Source organism: Hylobates moloch, unplaced genomic scaffold (assembly GCF_009828535.3).
Source record: "Hylobates moloch isolate HMO894 unplaced genomic scaffold, HMol_V3 SCAFFOLD_3, whole genome shotgun sequence".
Lineage (NCBI taxonomy): Eukaryota > Metazoa > Chordata > Mammalia > Primates > Hylobatidae > Hylobates > Hylobates moloch.
Window position 1 is genome coordinate 98,473,266 of NW_026652278.1, and position 17,830 is coordinate 98,491,095.

The 17,830-nt window shown below is 39.6% G+C and overlaps 1 protein-coding gene and 1 non-coding gene across 3 annotated transcripts in view; both read left to right on the forward strand.

Moving 5' to 3' along the window:
- Positions 1-2,520: 2,520 nt before the first annotated feature.
- Positions 2,521-17,830, forward strand: part of ANKRD26 (ankyrin repeat domain containing 26) — a 101,642-nt gene continuing 86,332 nt past the window's right edge. For both annotated transcript variants that reach the window (XR_009212871.1, XM_058436605.1), the window contains exons 1-4: positions 2,521-2,602; positions 2,765-2,938; positions 3,772-3,878; positions 9,656-9,726. Coding sequence is in view for 1 of the 2 variants with exons in the window: in XM_058436605.1 (XP_058292588.1) it covers positions 2,597-2,602; positions 2,765-2,938; positions 3,772-3,878; positions 9,656-9,726 (358 nt within the window). In the remaining variant the exon portion in view is untranslated. The remainder of the gene's footprint in view (positions 2,603-2,764; positions 2,939-3,771; positions 3,879-9,655; positions 9,727-17,830) is intronic.
- Positions 7,846-7,950, forward strand: LOC116466110 (U6 spliceosomal RNA). Its single transcript, XR_004247367.1, has one exon. It is a non-coding gene; the product is annotated as a U6 spliceosomal RNA (small nuclear RNA).

Genomic DNA, 17,830 nt, shown 5'->3' on the forward strand with positions numbered 1-17,830 from the left:
GGTGTGAGCAGGCCTTAGAAGAGGGTAATCCAAAGTGGATCTGTGGATTCCTTAGGAGTTAAGAGGAAAGAAAGGCCAGAGTGGAGTGCATTCATTCAGGTCAAGGCAATTGCAGGTGAAAACATAGTCTACTATCTCTCAGGACCTTTCCATCCTCAAAACCTTTATGTTTACATACCTGCCCAGCCTGAGCAAGTTGAGAGATTTGAAATTAGACCATTAGGGCAATCTCAATTGAAGCTTTTTGTCCCTCCTCTTATTTATTTTTTTTTTTTGAGACGAAATCATGCTCTGACACCCAGGTTGGAGTAAAGTGGCATGATCTTGGCTCACTCCAACTCCGCCACCAGGGTTCAAGTGATTCTCCTGCCTCAGCCCCCTCGAGTAGGTGGGATTACAGGCAGATGCCACCATGTCCGGCTAATTTTTGTATTTTTAGCAGAGATGGGGTTTTACCATGTTGGTCAGGCTGATCTTGAACTCCTGACCTCAAGTGATCCGCCTGCCTCGGCCTGTGGCTCACGCCTGTAATCACAACACTTTGGGAGTGTTGTGATTACAGGCGTGAGCCACTGCACCCAACCCCTCTTTATAAACAAAAGTGTTTCTGAAGGTAGAAAATTATAAGAGATAACCTTTAACTGTCCTTTTGAAAATTTATGTCTTAAACACGAATATTAGTCATTGGAAATATCTGCATATATTCTATAAATCTAAATATTGAATAAAATGAGCCAACCTATTCATTTGAATCCTGAGTTTCCTTTGTATTGAAGTTTCTTGAAAACACAGTAAGAATTACTTTGTTTTAAAAATTTGTTTTTCGGCCGGGCGCGGTGGCTCATGCTTGTAATCCCAGCACTTTGGGAGGCCGAGGCGGGCGGATCACGAGGTCAGGAGATCGAGACCACGGTGAAACCCCGTGTCTACTAAAAATACAAAAAATTAGCCAGGTGTGGTGGCGGGGCGCCTGTAGTCCCAGCTACTCGGAGAGGCTGAGGCAGGAGAATGGCGTGAACCCGGGAGGCGGAGCTTGCAGTAAGCCGAGATTGCGCCACTGCACTCCAGCCTGGGCGACAGAGCGAGACTCTGTCTCAAAAAAAAATAAAAAAATAAAAATAAAATAAAAATTTGTTTTTCAATTTTAAAAATCCTTCCAATTATAGTTGTAATAAATCATGAATTACAAGTGGCATTCTAATGTCAGAGATGTTGAAGTGTGAGAAAATGAGCATCTTAGAATCACTGAAATACAGTGTTATCTCTAATTTTTTTTTTTTTTTTTCTGTAGACAGGGTCTCTCTCTGTTGCCCGGGCTAGAGTACAGTGGCATGATCACAGCTCACTGCAGCCTCAACCTCCTAGGTTCAAGCGATTCTTTGGCCTTAGCCTCCTGAGTAGCTGGGACCACAGTTGTGCACCACCGTGCCTGGCTACTTTTTAAATTTTTGTAGAGATGGAGTCTCACTATGTTGCCCAGGCTGATCTCAAACTCTTGGACTCAAGCAGTCATCCTACCTCAGCTTCCCAAAGTTCTGGGATTCAGGCATGAGCCGCCATGCCTGGCCTTATCTCTGATCTTTAAAACATACTGTCAACTAGGTATAATTCTGTCATTTCATTTAATTAAAACATCTTTGTTAAACAGTAGTAATGGTAATTATATCTAACTATTATTGAGCTGTTATTTGTGCTAGGAACTGTTCTAAACATTTTGCACAGATTCTCATTTAAGCATCCCAGTGGCGTCCTATGAGATAGCTACTATTTTGATCCCCATTTTATTGATGAGGAAACTGAGGCACTTGCTAAGCCATAATGAGTAAGTGACAGCTTAAAGTAGGATTCAACCCCAAGTTGAACTGAATCTAAAGGTCAGGCCTTTTCTATTCAAATAGGTTGCTCTTTCATTAATGTGGTGAGTAGTAAGAGCTAATAAATATTGTACTGTTTTCAGAAGAAAATTAAATACTTGTTTTGAAGGCGGAGGATTAACGTGTGTATTAGTCTGTTCTCATGCTGCTAATAAAGACATACCCTTTATTATATGGGTAATTTATAAAGGAAAGAGGTTTAATTAACTCACAGTTCAGCCTGGTTGGGGAGGCCTCAGGAAACTTACAATCAGGGCAGAAGGAGAAGCAAACATGTGCTTGACATGGTGTCAGCAAGGAAAAGTGCCAAGCAAAAGAGGGAAAAGCCCCTTAAAAAATCATCAGATATTGTGAGAACTCACTATCACAAGAGCAGCAGCACAGGGGAACCACCCCCATGATTCAGTTACCTCCCACTGAGTCCCTCTCACCACACGTAGGGATCATGGGAACTACAATTTGGGATTTGGTTGGGGACACAGCCCAGATGAGATTTGGGTGGGGACACAGCCAAACCTTATCAACATGCTATTTAATGTTTATAATTTTATGAATCATTGTATGTTTTGAGACAGTACACTACAGTTTATAAAAAGTCCTGTCACTCTCATAGGACGGCTCTACATTTGGCCTGTGCCAATGGTCATCCAGAAGTAGTAACTCTCCTGGTGGACAGAAAATGCCAGCTCAATGTCTGTGACAACGAAAACAGGACAGCTCTGATGAAGGTATATAGTAGCCAGCTCTTTCAGCATGAGATGGATTTGACTTAAATACATAGAATGAAAATGAATTTATCTCATTAAAATATAACTAACTGGTGAAACCTGTGGAGTGCTTATTTTGCATTCCTAGAATTTATGATCTGTTTCTTGGTCTAATACTCCCAGGCTGTACAATGCCAGGAAGAGAAATGTGCAACTATTCTGCTAGAACATGGTGCTGATCCAAATCTTGCAGATGTCCATGGCAACACTGCTCTTCACTATGCTGTCTATAATGAGGACATATCAGTAGCAACAAAGCTGCTTTTGTATGATGCAAATATTGAGGCAAAAAACAAGGTATAGATCAACCAACTTTATTTTTACAGTATTTGAAATGCATTCGTTTCAACAGTGACATATGTAAGGGTTAGTTTTCCACATTTGGAATCACAGGCATTCCCTGAATGAAAGTATTTTAAAATAACTTAATTGTCTAAGATTTTATTTTAAATGTTGATACTTTTGAAAAAACATTAGGCAGTACACCTTTCTTTTATGCATTTATTGTAAATACTTGTGAAAACACAATTTGTTAAAGGCAAATCTTTTTTTTTTTTTTTTTGAGATAGAGTCTTGCTCTGTCTCCCAGGCTGAAGTGCAGAGGCGCGATCTTGGCTCAGTGCAACCTCTGCCTCTGCCTCCCGGGTTCAAGCAATTCTCCTGCCTCAGCCTCCCGAGTAGCTGGGATTACAGGTACCCACCACCATGCCCAGCTAATTTTTGTATTTTTAGTAGAGATGGGGTTTTGCCATGTTGGCCAGGCTGGCCTCGAACTCCTGACCTCAGGTGATCCACCCACCTCAGCCTCCCAAAGTGCTGGTATTACAGGCGGGAGCCACCATGCCCAGCCTAGAAGCTCTTGGTTTTGATGGGAAACAGTACAATAAATAGAACAGGCCATGCCAAATGGTGTGATAGAAGCAAATATTCTTAGAACTGGTAAAAATTTGGAGTTTTGGAGATGACTGGAGTTCATGTGGTGAGGCAGAGGAGGGGCGTTTCCAAGGGAAGCAAGTGTTATTTGTTTTCTATTTTATATGTTTCAGTTCAAAGGATCTGACATAGGGTTTTCAGTTCAGCCGAGAAATATGTAATTTTATGCATTTTAAGTTGTTTTTGCTGTCTTACAGGATGACCTCACACCACTTTTACTTGCAGTAAGTGGAAAAAAGCAGCAAATGGTGGAATTTTTAATAAAGAAAAAAGCAAATGTAAATGCAGTGGATAAGTTGGAAAGGTACAGTGCTGGTTTTGTTTTGGTTTTTTAAACTTGTGTGTTTAAAAGGTTTTTTAGATCTGTGTTTTGCATGTTACAGGTTTTTTAAACCTGCTTGTTGTTCTTGAGGGCAACAGTGATTCTGTTGGTGTTTCTCACTCAAGTAAGAAATATTAAATTAATAAGAAGGTTAACATAATTATGGGGATATAGTGACAAATAGCAACACAAATCAGGAAGAAAAGCAGTTGCTTGGATTGGGCAATATAAAAGAAGACTATACAGTAGGATTCATCTTCTCTTATAATATTGACTGATGTTTGTTATTTGTAAACCCATGTTTTTGGCCATGTGATCTGTTAGCTAAAGAGGTTTCTTATCAGTTTTATTAGTTTTATAAAATGTGGACTTTAACTTTTAGTTTACTTTTTTTTTGAGATGGAGTCTCCCCCGTCACTCAGGCTAGAGTGCAGTGGCGCGATCTCAGCTCACTGCAACCTCCACCTCCCGGGTTCAAGCGATTCTCCTGCCTCAGCCCCCTGAGTAGCTGGGATTACAGGTGCACACCACCACACCTGACTAATTTTTGTATTTTTAGTAGAGATGGGGTTTCACCATGTTGGTCAGGCTGGTCTTGAACTCCTGACCTCGTGATCCGCCCGCCTTGGCCTCCCAAAGTACTGGGATTACAGGCGTTAAGCCACTGCGCCCCGCCACTTTTTAACTCAATATTGAACTTCTTCACCCTTTCATGGTATTGTTCTAACCACTGCTTATATACTTTTCCTTCAGAAATGCTGTATTAAACATCAATAGCAGTTTTTGTCTTTTGAGTGCCTTTTTGCTTTAAGTTGCTTTCTTTGAAGAATACAGATGTTAGGTTATCCCTGGGTGATTGTTGATTGCTATTGCCAGATACTATAGTTTCATTATTTTTTTCCTTTTCTATTTCTAGTATATTTTGATGTTTTTATTTTTAATTGGTATGGACAAAGGGAAGAAAGACAGCTTTTATTGGATAAACTTTTCCTTTATTGAAGACAAGCCATAGATGGGTGATAAAGAGAAAAGAGGCTTTAAATTCACACAAGACTGGATTTAATTCCTTGCTTTCCCACTTGTTAAGTATGTAAGCTTGGGGACCTTACTTATCACAAAATATGTTTTCCGATATAAAAAGGGGGATACTAAATATATCTCAAGGTGGTTGTATTTAAGTAAGATTATATAGCATTTGATTCAGTGCCTAGCGCGCGCCTATCAGCATCTTTAGCTGAACTACTGTGACTCCGATTATTACCTTTATTATTATTATTATTATTTGAGACAGGGTCTGGCTCTGTCACCTGGGCTGGAGTGCAATGGTATGATATTGGCTCCCTGCAACCTCTGTCTCTTGGGCTCAAGAAATCCCCCTGCCTCAGCCTCCTGAGTAGCTGGGACTACAGGCATGTGCCACCACATCCAGCTAATTTTTGCATTTTTGTAGAGATGGGATTTTGCCATATTACCCAGGCTAGCCTCAAACTCCTGGGCTGTAGTGATCCACCCATCTCGGCCTCCCAAAGTGCTTAGATTATAGGCATGAGCCGCTGCACCTGGCCACCATTATTATTAATACTGTTTTAAGCCTGCAGATAGCTCTTATCTGACCCCTAGCTGACTTTCAATTGTAATATATCAAGACTAGAGAAGAAACGGAGAATTCTTCATTTAAATCTTTGCCTTCTTTAGATAAGTAAACTCAGCATAGGTTTTTGCCATCAAAGGACTTCTACTATGTACTACCCCAGTGAGACAAGAGGCCTCTTTTTTGTCCCTTCCTTTTAGCCTTGGTGGTAATTTACAAAGATGAGCACTTGAGCACCCAAGATTCTTATGTCTATTAATAGATGTAAATAGTTAATTCTACACAGACAGGCAAGATACTAAATTGATAAAATATATCAAATTATCTGTGTACATAACTTCATTAAAGTTCCTGGGGTGAAATTACCTCTCTTATTTTATTTTTATTTATTTATTTTTTGAGATGGAGTCTTGCTCTGTTGCCCAGGCTGGAGTGCAGTGGCACAGTCGGCTCACTGCAACCTCCACCTCCCGGGTTTAAGCATTTTCTGGCTAATTTTTGTATTTTTAGTAGAGATGGGGTTTCACTGTGTTGGCCAGGCTGGTCTCGAACTCCTGACTTCAAGTGATCCACCCGCTTTGGCCTCCCAAAGTGCTAGGATTACAGGCATGAGCCACCATGGCTGGCCATATCTTATTTTAGAACACCCCTCATGCCCACTATATTTTATGAATCATCAAGTATAGTCAGGCTTTTTGTTCAGCAGAGTTTTGATGTTTTTTCTCAATATGTCTAGGGATGGACTACAGAAAAATATGCTGTTAGTGGTTTAGTATGTAAATGTTTACAATAAAAGGCTAGTTAACGCTAAATAGAGGTTTAAAATAATTATAATGATTGCATCCTATACATGAGTTGAGATTTCACAGTTTGGGTCAGGTAATTTTAGAATGGCAGTAAATTAGCCTACTTCATCAGCCAGAAATCAAGCAAAAGGCTAGACTAGTTAGAAGCAGCAATGCATGTAGGATTCTTTTTGTTTTGTTTTGTTTCTGAGACAGGGTCTCACTCTGTCACCTGGGCTGGAGTGCAGGGGCATGATCACAGCTCACCACAGCCTCAAGCTGTGGGCTAAGGAGATTCTCCCACCTCAGCCTCCCAAGTAGCTGGGACTACAGGCACATACCACCATGCCTGGCTAATTTTATGTATTTTTTGTAGAGATGAGGTTTTGCCATGTTGCTTCGGGTGGTCTCAAACTCCTAGGCTCAAGCAATCCATCTACCTTCGCTTTCCAAAGTGCTGGAATTACAGGCATGAGCCACTGTGTCCAGCCGGGTGTAGAATTTTTTATCTCAGGACTTTTACGAACTTAATCCATAGGGATCCCAATATCATTCATTTCATTCCAATTATAACCCCTATGCATGGGATAAAAAATACTATCACATGTTTAATTTTTCTAGTTGGTTATTTGGGTCTTGAAATGTCCAGTTTGGCAGAAAATCTTGAACTGTCCCCTGGGGGCCATCTGCTATGCCCTCTGCCTTGAATTTTTCAAGAACTGAAGGGGTTCCTTAAGTCCAAGGAAGACAGTCCTCTTTTATAAATCAGGAGGGGAAAAAGGACATTCTAATCATTCTTTTGTTACCAGTGATTCTGTTGCTGCATTGTTGCCATTGAGACTGGACCTGCAGTCTGGAAATGATTGACCTTTGCTACAAGGATGCTCTTACTGATTGAGATCCCTCAGCCTTCATGGGGATCCATATGTAGACTTTAAAGTTAGGACTTTTTTTAAGTTCACATACATGTGTTTATATGCCCAGCCATTGTTCCTAAAGCACCAGCACCCTGCTCTGGCAGCTGGCCTTCTGGAAGCTTTAGCCACACACAGAGTGAGCAAATTGACCCTTTTTCTACACTCAAAACGTTATATGGAGACCATATCTTAGCCTTGACTTAGCCTTGACCTTCATGGTAAGTTATCCATGGAGGCTTTTGTTTGTCTTTTCTCTAGCAAATATTAGTTGGGATTGTTCTCAACTGTCAGGTTCAAATAATGTTGCAGGAAGAGATCAGAGTTTCTTTTTTTCTTTGCTACCAGGTATGTACTCCAAAGCCCCTTTACATTCTGTGGAGCACCTTTTCTTAGGTAGTGAAAGGTTCCATATTGTCCTTCGCTGGAGTAGTGGCCACCAACTTGTGGTTGACCCCTAAAGTGATCTGTTTTTCGTAATAATGAAAATCTCCCAAGCTACTTGCATCTCTACCTTAAGTTTTTAAAATATTTTCAGATTGTACCTCACAAGGAAGCCATTCAACAGAATTCTCTGAGCGTAAAGTAGGTTAGTTGGATTGAACAGAGCTAAGCCTGTTCCATGACTCATCAGTATCCACGTGTAAAAGTCGGGCTTTGTGCTTGCTTCAGCAGCACATATACTAAAATTGGAACAATACAGAGAAGATCAGCATGGCCCCTGTAAAGATGACACACACATTCTTGAAGCGTTCCATATTTTGCACAGTCCCTGGAAGGCCATTTTACTATTTGCTAACAGTGTGAGTCAAAGCAAAAAGGTGGCACCCAGTATTGAAATTGTGATTTTCATGACAAATATTCATGTAAGGTGATCTGTGAAATGAGAATAGAGCTAACACATGAGATGTTATGTGCAAATATGTTGTTAATAGGTATCACAGAAATGAGAAAATATCAATTCACATCTCCTTCATGGAACTTAAAATAAAAGTGAGGCCAGGTGCAGTGGCTCACGTCTGTAATTCGAGCACTTTGGGAGGCACAGGCAGGAGAATTGCTTGAGGCCAGGAGTTCAAGACCAGCCTGGGCAACATAGCAAGACCCCATTGGTACAAAAAATAATGAAGAAAAATTAGCCAGGTGTGATGGTGTGCACCTGTAGTCCTAGCTACTCAGGGGGCTGAGGCAGGAGGATGGCTTGAGCCCAGGAGTTCCAGGCTGCAGTGGATTATGACCATGTCACTGCACTCCATCCTGGGTGATAGAATGATACCTTGTCTCTAAATAAAAGTAGAGTTTTGTTTTCCACATCAGTTGGAATGATGAACATGAAGATTAAGCACCAGTGTAACAAAGATCTGCTGGTTCAGAGTTTGAGGAGGTGGAGAAGCAATAGTCGTTGTCTAAAACAGGCCTTAACATCTGTTAGTTTTCTGCCCTTGCTGTGATCAGTTAGTTCAGTAATAAGGGACAATTATGTTATCTAATTTAATGAGATGCTATATTTATAAGTGAATTCAGTTACAAATTATGAAATTCACTGAGATTGGAAACCACAAAGAATAGAATAACTAATAACCAAAATTAGGACTTAGTAACATTTTCTGAAAATGGCAACATTTGAATATTAGAACCTTTGGAGAAACGTTTAATTGGGTTTTATTTGGGATTCCAAAATAGTTTTAGCAATAAAATTCAGGAACAAATTATTCCATTTCTTTACTATTTCTCTGAGCATTTAAAAAGTGTTATCTTGTTAAATCTTTGTAACTCCAGTGAAATAAGGCAATAAAATCCTTGTTTTAGAAGATGATGTTGAGCCTAAGAGAAGCCTCTTGTCCAAGAACAAATAGCTGTTGGTTACAGACCTAGGACTTCTGGGTTCAGGACACTTTCCATTATGTCAGGCTAACTCTAGTTAATTTGCTGAGCTATGCTGCCCTCACTTCATAACTATTTCACTTTACTCTTTTTCTCCTTTAATTCGAAGCTTAATAAGAAGTTTGGTGGGGGGCAGTGCTCACGCCTCTAATCCCAGCACTTTGGGAGGCCAAGGTGGGTGAATCATGAGGTCATGAGTTCAAGACCAGCCTGGTCAACATGGTGAAACCCCGTCTCTACTAAAAATACAGAAAAATTAGCTGAGTGTACTGATGGGCACCTGTAATCCCAGCTACTTGAGAGGCTGAGGCAGGAGAATCACTTGAACCCGGGAGGCGGAGGTTGCAGTGTACCAATATCATACCACTGTACTCCAGCCCTGGCGACAGAGTAAGACTCTGTCTCAAAAACACAAAAAAAAAAACAAAAAAGTTTGTAGAGCTTACGTATTTGAAGTGTATGGGATAATTAAAGTTCTGCTATTAGCTCTGATATTAGCTGAAATACTTTTAAGATTTTGAGATATTTGGTAAATATTTTTTGTATTAGTATTAACATAATTTTATTACATTTTTCTATACATAGCAGTCACCAACTAATTTCAGAATATAAAGAAGAAAGGATACCTAAAAATTCTTCTCAAAATAGTAATTCAGGTAAGACTTTCAATAGTGAATTACTCTTGGTAATAGTACCACGGATAAAAAAGTAAAAGTAAGGAAGTGTTGATCACAGAAAAGCAGTTAAAAAAATCAGTGTATAAGGTGCATGTGTATTTTTTCTTAATTTCTCTTGGTAATCTAGAATTCAGAATTATTTAAGAAGTTACTTCTAGATATTTATGGTATCAAACGGTACTGTCTGAAAAAAATTCATTTACTTAATTATCGTCCCTAAATTCCTATATGAAATTTTCGTATAAATAAGAAAAAAGGTTTTTAAGTTAGTATGTTGTGTGTTTCCTTTATAATTGCATTATAATGAACTAGACTTGTTATAAAAAATGGATCTTCTATTTTTATAATAAATGGTTTGTGTTTATTACATGAATATTAATTACAGTTGTCCCTTGAGCAACGTGCATATTAGGACTGGTGATCCCTGTGCAGCTGAAAATCTGCACTAACTTTCAACTCCCCCAAAACTTACCTACTAATTGCCTACTATTGACTGCAAGCCTTATGATAATATAAATAGTCAATTAACATGTATTACGTATATGTATTATATAATGTATTATAGTAAGGTAAGCTACAAGAAAGAAATTATGATTAAGAAAATCATTAAAGAAGAAGAAATATATTTACTACTCATCGAGTGGAAGTTGATTATCATAGAGGTCTTCATCCTGGTTGTCACCATGTTGAGTAGGCTGAGAAATAAGAGGAAGATGAGAGGTTGGTCCTGCTGTCTTGGGGTGGCAGAGATGAAGAAAATCCACTTATAGGTGGACTTGTGCACTTCAAACCTGTATTGTTCAAGGGTCATTATATAGTGATTTGGGTCACTAAAAATTAACTATCTTTAAAAGTGGGAACTCAACAGTACCTTTCTGGTACCATAAACAAATGGCAATTAGAACTGCAGAACTTAGCCAGTGTGCACCAATACCAATAGGAAATTATTTTTTAAAGATACTGAATACAGAAGTCAGAAAAACAATTCCTTGTTGAGAAGCACAAGTCATGTTACTTATTCTTATACCAGCAAAATCTCATTATTACTGACTTTATGCAGCCTAAGTTGAAATAGAATGAGATACATGTAGAACAAGATGTGTTCTTCTGGCCAGGTGTGGTGGCTTACGCCTGTAATCCCAGCACTTTGGGAGGCCGAGGTGGGTGGCTTATGAGGTCAGGAGTTTGAGACCAGCCTGGCCAATATGGTGAAACCCCGTCTCTACTAAAAATACAAAAATTAGCTGGGCGTGGTGGCGCACACCTGTAACCCCAGCTACTCAGGAGGCTGAGGCAGGAGAATGGCTTGAACCCAGGAGGCGGAGGTTGCAGTGAACCGAGATTGCGTCACTGCACTCTAGCCTGGGTGACAGAACGAGACTCCATCTCAAAAAAAAAAAAAAAAGACAGGTGTGTTCTTCTGTCTGCTGGATAATTGTCATGATAACAGTAATCTTGCTAGAATGAAATACTGTTATCATTAGCCAAAAGATTATCATAATGAATATTCAAATATCTCAACTCTGGGCTCAACAAATTATAATGAAAGTACAAAAATGTCCAATGGGAGACTCAAAAAAAAAAAAAAAAAAAAAAAAGAAAAAAAAAAAAGTATAGAAATTTTTTTTTTTTTTTTTTTTTTTTTTTTTTTTTTTTTTTTTTGATACAGTTTCACTCTTGTTGCCCAGGCTGGAGTGCAATGATGCGATCTTGGCTACGTCCGCCTCCTGGGTTCAAGCAATTCTTTTGCCTCAGCCTCCCAGGTAGCCGAGATTACAGGTGCCTGCCACCATGCCCGGCCAATTTTTATATTTTTAGTTGAGATGGGGTTTTACCATGTTGGCCAGGCTGGTCTTGGAACTCCTGAACTCAGGTGATCTGCCCGCCTTGGCCTCCCAAAGTATTGGGATTACAGGCTTGAGACACCGTGCCCGGCCAGAAATGTTTCGCCGTAACAAAAATGCTACTATGCTACCTGGATGTGACACCAAATGCATTTTATAATCTGAACTGCATGAAGACACATTTAATTTGGTACATATTTATCAAAGAACTTTTATAGGTTAGGTTTTGCAAGTTGCAAGAAATATGAATATGGAACAGATATAATTTTGGTCTTTTAAAGTTTTCATAATAGAATAGAGCTGTTCTTATTTCATTTGTTTTTTCAATGAAAATATTTTAATTGATTTCTATAATTGTTTACTTAGCAAATAACTGTCAAGTATCTTTTAGATACTAAGCATTTTTCTTTTTTTTTTTTTTTTTTTCACTTTTTTTTTTATTATACTTTAGGGTTTTAGGGTACATGTGCACAATGTGCAGGTTTGTTACATATGTATCCATGTGCCATGTTGATTTCCTGCACCCATTAACTCATCATTTAGCATTAGGTGTATCTCCTAATGCTGTCCCTCCCCCCCTCCCCCAACCCCACAACAGTCCCCGGAGTGTGATGTTCCCCTTCCTGTGTCCATGAGTTCTCATTGTTCAATTCCCACCTATGAGTGAGAACATGTTTTTTTTTTTTTTTTTTTTTTTTTTTTTTTTTTTTTTTTTTTTTTTTTTCTTTTTTATTATACTTTAGGGTTTTAGGGTACATGTGCACAATGTGACAATGTGCAGGTTTGTTACATATGTATCCATGTGCCATGTTGATTTCCTGCACCCATTAACTCATCATTTAGCATTAGGTGTATCTCCTAATGCTGTCCCTCCCCCCTCCCCCAACCCCACAACAGTCCCCGGAGTGTGATGTTCCCCTTCCTGTGTCCATGAGTTCTCATTGTTCAATTCCCACCTATGAGTGAGAACATGCGGTGTTTGGTTTTTTGTCCTTGCGATAGTTTACTGAGAATGATGTTTTCCAGTTTCATCCATGTCCCTACAAAGGACACGAACTCATCATTTTTTATGGCTGCATAGTATTCCATGGTGTATATGTGTCACATTTTCTTAATCCAGTCTATCGTTGTTGGACATTTGGGTTGGTTCCAACTCTTTGCTATTGTGAATAGTGCCGCAATAAACATACGTGTGCATGTGTCTTTATAGCAGCATGATTTATAGTCCTTTGGGTATATACCCAGTAATGGGATGGCTGGGTCAAATGGTATTTCTAGTTCTAGATCCCTGAGGAATCGCCACACTGACTTCCACAATGGTTGAACTAGTTTACAGTCCCACCAACAGTGTAAAAGTGTTCCTATTTCTCCACATCCTCTCCAGCACCTGTTGTTTCCTGATTTTTTAATGATGGCCATTCTAACTGGTGTGAGATGGTATCTCACTGTGGTTTTGATTTGCATTTCTCTGATGGCCAGTGATGATGAGCATTTCTTCATGTGTTTTTTGGCTGCATAAATGTCTTCTTTTGAGAAGTGTCTGTTCATGTCCTCTGCCCACTTTTTGATGGGGTTGTTTGTTTTTTTCTTGTAAATTTGTTTGAGTTCATTGTAGATTCTGGATATTAGCCCTTTGTCAGATGAGTAGGTTGCAAAAATTTTCTCCCATTCTGTAGGTTGCCTGTTCACTCTGATGATAGTTTCTTTTGCTGTGCAGAAGCTCTTTAGTTTAATGAGATCCCGTTTGTCAATTTTGGCTTTTGTTGCCATTGCTTTTGGTGTTTTAGACATGAAGTCCTTGCCCACGCCTATGTCCTGAATGGTATTGCCTAGGTTTTCTTGTAGGATTTTAATGGTTTTAGGTCTAACATATAAGTCTTTAATCCATCTTGAATTAATTTTTGTATAAGGTATAAGGAAGGGATCCAGTTGCAGCTTTCTACATATGGCTAGCCAGTTTTCCCAGCACCATTTATTAAATAGGGAATCCTTTCCCCATTTCTTGTTTTTGTCAGGTTTGTCAAAGATCAGATAGTTGTAGATATGCGGCATCGTTTCTGAGGGCTCTGTTCTGTTCCATTGATCTATGTCTCTGTTGTGGTACCAGTACCACGCTGTTTTGGTTACTGTAGCCTTGTAGTATAGTTTAAAGTCAGGTAGCGTGATGCCTCCAGCTTTGTTCTTTTGGCTTAGGATTGACTTGGCGATGCGGGCTCTTTTTTGGTTCCATATGAACTTTAAAGTAGTTTTTTCCAATTCTGTGAAGAAAGTCATTGGTAGCTTGATGGGGATGGCATTGAATCTATAAATTACCTTGGGCAGTATGGCCATTTTCACGATATTGATTCTTCCAACCCATGAGCATGGAATGTTCTTCCATTTGTTTGTATCCTCTTTGATTTCATTGAGCAGTGGTTTGTAGTTCTCCTTGAAGAGGTCCTTCACATCCCTTGTAAGTTGGATTCCTAGGTATTTTATTCTCTTTGAAGCAATTGTGAATGGGAGTTCACTCATGATTTGGCTCTCTGTTTGTCTGTGATTGGTGTACAAGAATGCTTGTGATTTTTGTACATTGATTTTGTATCCTGAGACTTTGCTGAAGTTGCTAATCAGCTTAAGGAGATTTTGGGCTGAGACAATGGGGTTTTCTAGATATACAATCATGTCATCTGCAAACAGGGACAATTTGACTTCCTCTTTTCCTAGTTGAATACCCTTTATTTCCTTCTCCTGCCTGATTGCTCTGGCCAGAACTTCCAGCACTATGTTGAATAGGAGCGGTGAGAGAGGGCATCCCTGTCTTGTGCCAGTTTTCAGAGGGAATGCTTCCAGTTTTTGCCCATTCAGTATGATATTGGCTGTGGGTTTGTCATAGATAGCTCTTATTATTTTGAGATACGTCCCATCAATACCTAATTTATTGAGAGTTTTTAGCATGAAGGGTTGTTGAATTTTGTCAAAGGCCTTTTCTGCATCTATTGAGATAATCATGTGGTTTTTGTCTTTGGTTCTGTTTATATGCTGGATTACATTTATTGATTTGCATATGTTGAACCAGCCTTGCATCCCAGGGATGAAGCCCACTTGATCATGGTGGATAAGCTTTTTGATGTGCTGCTGGATTCGGTTTGCCAGTATTTTATTGAGGATTTTTGCATCAATGTTCATCAAGGATATTGGTCTGAAATTCTCTTTTTTGGTTATGTCTCTGCCAGGTTTTGGTATCAGGACGATGCTGGCTTCATAAAATGTGTTAGGGAGGATTCCCTCTTTTTCTATCGATTGGAATAGTTTCAGAAGGAATGGTACCAGTTCCTCCTTGTACCTCTGGTAGAATTCAGCTGTGAATCCATCAGGTCCTGGACTCTTTTTGGTTGGTAAGCTATTGATTATTGCCACAATTTCAGAACCTGTTATTGGTCTATTCAGAGATTCAACTTCTTCCTGGTTTAGTCTTGGGAGGGTGTATTTGTCGAGGAATTTATCCATTTCTTCTAGATTTTCTAGTTTATTTGCATAGAGGTGTTTGTAGTATTCTCTGATGGTAGATTGTATTTCTGTGGGATCAGTGGTGATATCCCCTTTTTCGTTTTTTATTGCATCTATTTGATTCTTCTCTCTTTTCTTCTTTATTAGTCTTGCTAGCGGTCCATCAATTTTGTTGATCTTTTCAAAAAACCAGCTCCTGGATTCATTAATTTTTTGAAGGGTTTTTTGTGTCTCTATTTCCTTCAGTTCTGCTCTGATTTTAGTTATTTCTAGCCTTCTGCTAGCTTTTGAATGTGTTTGCTCTTGCTTTTCTAGTTCTTTTAATTGTGATGTTAGGGTGTGAATTTTGGATCTTTCCTGCTTTCTCTTGTGGACATTTAGTGCTATAAATTTCCCTCTACACACTACTTTGAATGTGTCCCAGAGATTCTGGTATGTTGTGTCTTTGTTCTCGTTGGTTTCAAAGAACATCTTTATTTCTGCCTTCATTTCATTATGTACCCAATAGTCATTCAGGAGCAGGTTGTTCAGTTTCCATGTAGTTGAGCGGTTTTGAGTGAGTTTCTTAATCCTGAGTTCTAGTTTGATTGCACTGTGGTCTGAGAGACAGTTTGTTATAATTTCTGTTCTTTTACATTTGCTGAGGAGAGCTTTACTTCCAACTATGTGGTCAATTTTGGAATAGGTGTGGTGTGGTGCTGAAAAAAATGTATATTCTGTTGACTTGGGGTGGAGAGTTCTGTAGATGTCTATTAGGTCCACTTTATGTAGAGCTGAGTTCAATTCCTGGATATCCTTGTTAACTTTCTGTCTCGTTGATCTGTCTAATGCTGACAGTGGGGTGTTAAAATCTCCCATTATTATTGTGTGGGAGTTTAAGTCCCTTTGTAGGTCACTGAGGACTTGCTTTATGAATCTGGGTGCTCCTGTGTTGGGTGCATATATATTTAGGATAGTTAGCTCTTCTTGTTGAATTGATCCCTTTACCATTATGTAATGGCCTTCTTTGTCTCTTTTGATCTTTGTTGGTTTAAAGTCTATTTTATCAGACTAGGATTGCAACCCCTGCCTTTTTTTGTTTTCCAGTTGCTTGATAGATCTTCCTCCATCCCTTTATTTTGAGTCTATGTGTGTCTCTGCACGTGAGATGGGTTTCCTGAATACAGCACACTGATGGGTCCTGACTCCTTATCCAGTTTGCCAGTCTGTGTCTTTTGATTGGAGCATTTAGCCCATTTACATTTAACGTTAATATTGTTATGTGTGAATCTGATCCTGTCATTATGATGTTAGTTGGTTATTTTGCTCGTTAGTTGCTATTGTTTCTTCCTAGCCTCGCTGGTCTTTACAATTTGGCATGTTTTTGCAGTGGCTGGTACCAGTTGTTCCTTTCCATGTTTAGTGCTTCCTTCAGGAGCTCTTTTAGGGCAGGCCTGGTGGTGACAAAATCACTCAGCATTTGCTTGTCTGTAAAGTATTTTATTTCTCCTTCACTTATGAAGCTTAGTTTGGCGGGATAGCAAATTCTGGGTTGAAAATTCTTTTCTTTAAGAATGTTGAATATCGGCCCCCACTCTCTTCTGGCTTGTAGAGTTTCTGCTGAGAGATCAGCTGTTAGTCTGATGGGCTTCCCTTTGTGGGTAACCCGACCTTTCTCTCTGGCTGCCCTTAACATTTTTTCCTTCATTTCAACTTTGGTGAATCTGACAATTATGTGTCTTGGAGTTGCCCTTCTCGAGGAGTATCTTTGTGGCGTTCTCTGTATTTCCTGAATCTGAATGCTGGCCTGCCTTGCTAGATTGGGGAAGTTCTCCTGGATAATATCTTGCAGAGTGTTTTCCAACTTGGTTCCATTCTCCCCATCATTTTCAGGTACACCAATCAGACGTAGGTTTGGTCTTTTCACATAGTCCCAAATTTCTTGGAGGCTTTGTTCATTTCTTTTTATTCTTTTTTCTCTAAACTTCCCTTCTCTCTTCATTTCATTCATTTCATCTTCCATCAGTGATACCCTTTCTTCCAGTTGATCGCATCTGCTACTGAGGCTTCTGCAATCTTCGCGTAGTTCTCGAAACTTGGCTTTCAGCTCCATCAGCTCCTTTAAGCCCTTCTCTCCATTGGTTATTCTAGTTATCCATTCTTCTAATATTTTTTCAAAGTTTTTAACTTCTTTGCTATTGTTTTGAATTTCCTCTCGTAGCTCAGAGTAGTTTGATCGTCTGAAGCCTTCTTCTCTCAACTCATCAAAGTCATCCTCCATCCAGCTTTGTTCCGTTGCTGGTGAGGAACTGCGTTCCTTTGGAGGAGGAGAGGTGCTCTGTTTTTTAGAGTTTCCAGTTTTTCTGCTCTGTTTTTTCCCCATCTTTGTGGTTTTATCTACTTTTTGTCTTTGATGATGGTGATGTACAGATGAGTTTTTGGTGTGGATGTCCTTTCTGTTTGTTAGTTTTCCTTCTACCAGACAGGACCCTTAGCTGCAGGTCTGTTGGAGTTTACTAGAGGTCCACTCCAGACCCTGTTTGGCTGGGTGTCAGCAGCGGTGGCTGCAGAACAGCGGATTTTCGTGAGACCACAAATTCAGCTGTCTGATAGTTCGTCTGAAAGTTTTGTCTCAGAGGAGTACCCGGTTGAATGAGGTGTCAGTCTGTCCCTACTGGGGGGGTGCCTCCCAGTTAGGCTGCTCAGGGGTGAGGGACCCACTTTAGGAGGCAGTCTGTCCGTTCTCAGATCTCCAGCTGCGTGCTGGGAGA